Raw genomic sequence first — 3,384 nt, forward strand, 5'->3', positions numbered from 1 at the left:
AATATATATATATATATATATATATATATACACACACACTGTAAATATATATATATATATATATATATATATACACACACACTGTAAAAATAATAAATGAGCATTTATTAAAAACAAACATGGTAATTTGAAATTGTTTAGTATACATTTACATGCTTAAATTTCGAGCATAAGGCCAAAACAAACATTAAACACAGCTTTTGGTCAGCCGTATGTGTAGCTATGGCTATAAATTAAAAGAATATGTAATCAATCAAAATTCACACCAAAAGACGTCAATGTAAATCTTTTGGTTTAACTAACTGACACATGTTTATAAGTAATCAAACTTGACTAATAAAGACAATGTACTGCAAAGTGTATAATATAAAGCTTCATATTTTTTTTTCTATAATTGGGTCACTTTTCAAAAGATTTTATTGAAAGACATAAAAGAGTAAACTTACTAGAATTGTAACCACTTAAAGTCATAAAAACTTCTCGGTCTTTTTTTTTCATGCATGTGTAGCAAAAATAAATAATCTAAATATGTCATTCAGGTTTTTCTTTCAAGCCTCTTACCTTGCCTGATTTTGGAATTGCATTTTTCATTATTCTTGCTACATTAGCAATAGGTAGAAAACGATCCTAAAAGATGAAAAATTTTTCAGTATTTTAATTCTCTTGTTAAAATGTTTAATGTAAAAAATGGAGAGAGTATGTTTTCAATTATATGAATTAAAAGACAGTTTGATATTAACAAATACATTGTTAGTTTGCTGAAAAATAAATATGGCAATAATTGGGATAAAACAGTAGCGAAAAATGTTTTCTATATAAAAAAATCACACATATTGAAAGATAATAAAAATATTAATCTGTAACTTCAAACGTTTATAAGCTAAGTTATTTGAACTAGCTCATGGTAATCAAATAATCTTGTATAGTCTTTCATAAGATGTTAAGACTGTGCAAGATGTTTTGAAGTCCCACATTGATATCAACAAAATATCTACACTATCAAATATTCAAATATCCAGTTTCTTTAATGTATCAAAAAGATCACTTATGCATTTCCTAAAGAGCAAATTCATATGAGAGTTCTGTAAAAATCACTTAAGCATAGGAAATTTGCTTTCCTTAAGAATTTCCTTAGGAACTGAAAAAATGTTGTCATATCTGACTGTAGTTTGGATATATTTATATTCTAAAGACTAAAAAAACACATTAATATATATATAAGGTATATTAAATAGAACTAATCCACACAGTGCAAATAGTTATGATTTCAGTTGAGGAGTAAAGAGTTATAATCTCTGGGTAAAGGAAAAAGTTTAATGTAAATATATATTGTACAAACCCATGGTAGAGGTATATAATGGTGGGTAAAGGAAAAAGTTTAATGTAAATATATATTATACAAACCCATGGTAGAGGTATATAATGGTCATTCTTGATATCAGTGGTTGTTAACCAGAACGGCAAAAAATTTTGTATTTATTGGTTTCCTGAATGTAGTCATCTGAACAACAGAAGTGATCTTTGAAACATCAGGTATGTCCCCTTCTAGAGCACTACTTCCTAGAATTTTGTACCACCATGAAGAAAGATTATTCCCCTTCAAACTTCCCAAATTTTATCACTTTTGAGTTTCAGATAAGAAATTAAATATCAAAATATGAGTTCTTTTGTTTTCTAATTGGGTATCTAAAAATAAACTTGACACTGGGAAAGTATTTATAAATGGCAGTGAAAGAGTAAGAAAAGTGAAATGCAAAGCAAGTCTTGATATTATAAATTATGTTTTTTTAAATATATAAGTTATTTTAAAGCTAAATCAACTTCAATCAGTAACACATTGTTACACAGAATTAAATACACAAGCTTGAATTTGAGATTCCAAAGGAAACTACTTTGACAAGCAAAATGTAAGAAATCTTTCATTGATAACAAAACTGAACTTTCTGATTTAACACCAGATACTGCCCGAGAGAAAACCAAAATATTATAAATATATCTAAAAAATAAGAAACACAATCCATTATCTAAAACTTGAAAAGTAATTACAAACAGCCTTACCTGTATGATCCGATCACTTCCAAGGTTTCTGTGATACTAGTGAGAGAGTAAAACCCTAAGTTTGAGACTTTGGTTGTGTCATCTTATTGGGATTTTGAATTCATGAGTAAATCAATGGCAGGAAATTTTACAACTGTCTGTCATGAAACTGACTGTCATTTGTGCAGAAACAAATAATTATGTTAAGTCAACACAAGGAATACACTAACACCGTACAGCTGTTTGTCAATACTTTAATTTTTATACCCTTTTACATTTTATACTTTCAAATTTGGAAAGTTATTATTATTATTACTTACTGTTAAGAAGTTTGGTTCTTGTCTTTGTACCTTATCTTATTGGTCTTTATTCCTTGTGTGAGCAACTTGCTCAAAAAAGGCATTGTATCTTCAGTTACCTTTAGAGTTCACACATTATTTTACAGTTTTTGCAAACAATATTTTGATAGTAACATGCATAATTTACTAGTGAGATTTCACTATTTTTATAATCTATAAAATTGTTCCTGCAAACCACATAGAAGACTGTACAACTGATGTTACATATATTTGTTCCAATTATAAATCCAACTAATTACAAATTGTTATTATATTGCATCGTAAATTATATCTATGATCTAATATACTTCAGTGCTATATCTGAAAATTTAGGGTTTTTTTTTAAGTTGTATGTGTAAACTAAGAGCTTTTTTTTAATCTTGAAGCTAATCTATAAAGCTCTCACTGTCAATTATGGGAACAGCTGTAGCATCTAAAGTTTACTAGCCTACTTATCCTTTTTACAAGAACTGGATGATCAGTGATATTTACTAATTAATTAGTACCTTCCCCCAAAAGTACAATAAATAGGGAGAAGTGTTGGTTTCATAACCTTTTCAATCATTGAATTAATCTAATATCATATTAATCTTCCTTTTTTCATTCAACTTGTTTTGGGTTTTTCTTTTAAGTCATTTTTTTAATTACCCTTGGTTTCATATGCTAGATCTCTTGTGAAAGTTGTCAGAGGTATATTTTTCAAAAAAACATATTTTTTGTCTAAAAAATCATTTTCCGACAAATTGCTTTAAAGATAATTTGGACATTTTCTACTTAGCAAATGAATCACTAATGTCAACTAAATACCACCAAGCTGTCACTATTATGTTTGCTTTTAAAATATGCAGTAATCCCCCCCCCCCCCCACTGATCATTTGTAACTTAAATAAACAGATACATAAATAACAAAAACATGTTTTATTATCACCAGGGAGGGTAATGATGTTTATATTTAAAACATATCATGACTGGTAAGTATAAGTAACTAAGAAGTCAGTTAGTCAACTTA

The 3,384-nt window shown here is 27.9% G+C and overlaps 1 protein-coding gene across 4 annotated transcripts in view; it reads right to left on the reverse strand.

Moving 5' to 3' along the window:
• The window catches only part of LOC106459710 (nuclear transcription factor Y subunit beta-like), a 47,632-nt gene that overhangs the window by 15,400 nt on the left and 28,848 nt on the right, over positions 1–3,384 (reverse strand). For 3 of the 4 annotated variants that reach the window (XM_013919364.2, XM_013919372.2, XM_022386463.1), the window contains exons 4-5: positions 2,059–2,094; positions 562–627 (exon numbers count right to left, since the gene is read on the reverse strand). In XM_013919364.2, the coding sequence (XP_013774818.1) occupies positions 562–627; positions 2,059–2,094 (102 nt within the window). The remainder of the gene's footprint in view (positions 1–561; positions 628–2,058; positions 2,095–3,384) is intronic. The other variant, XM_022386469.1, reaches the window with a different exon arrangement.

The sequence above is a fragment of the Limulus polyphemus genome, unplaced genomic scaffold (genome assembly GCF_000517525.1).
Source record: "Limulus polyphemus unplaced genomic scaffold, Limulus_polyphemus-2.1.2 Scaffold29, whole genome shotgun sequence".
NCBI classification, from domain to species: domain Eukaryota; kingdom Metazoa; phylum Arthropoda; class Merostomata; order Xiphosura; family Limulidae; genus Limulus; species Limulus polyphemus.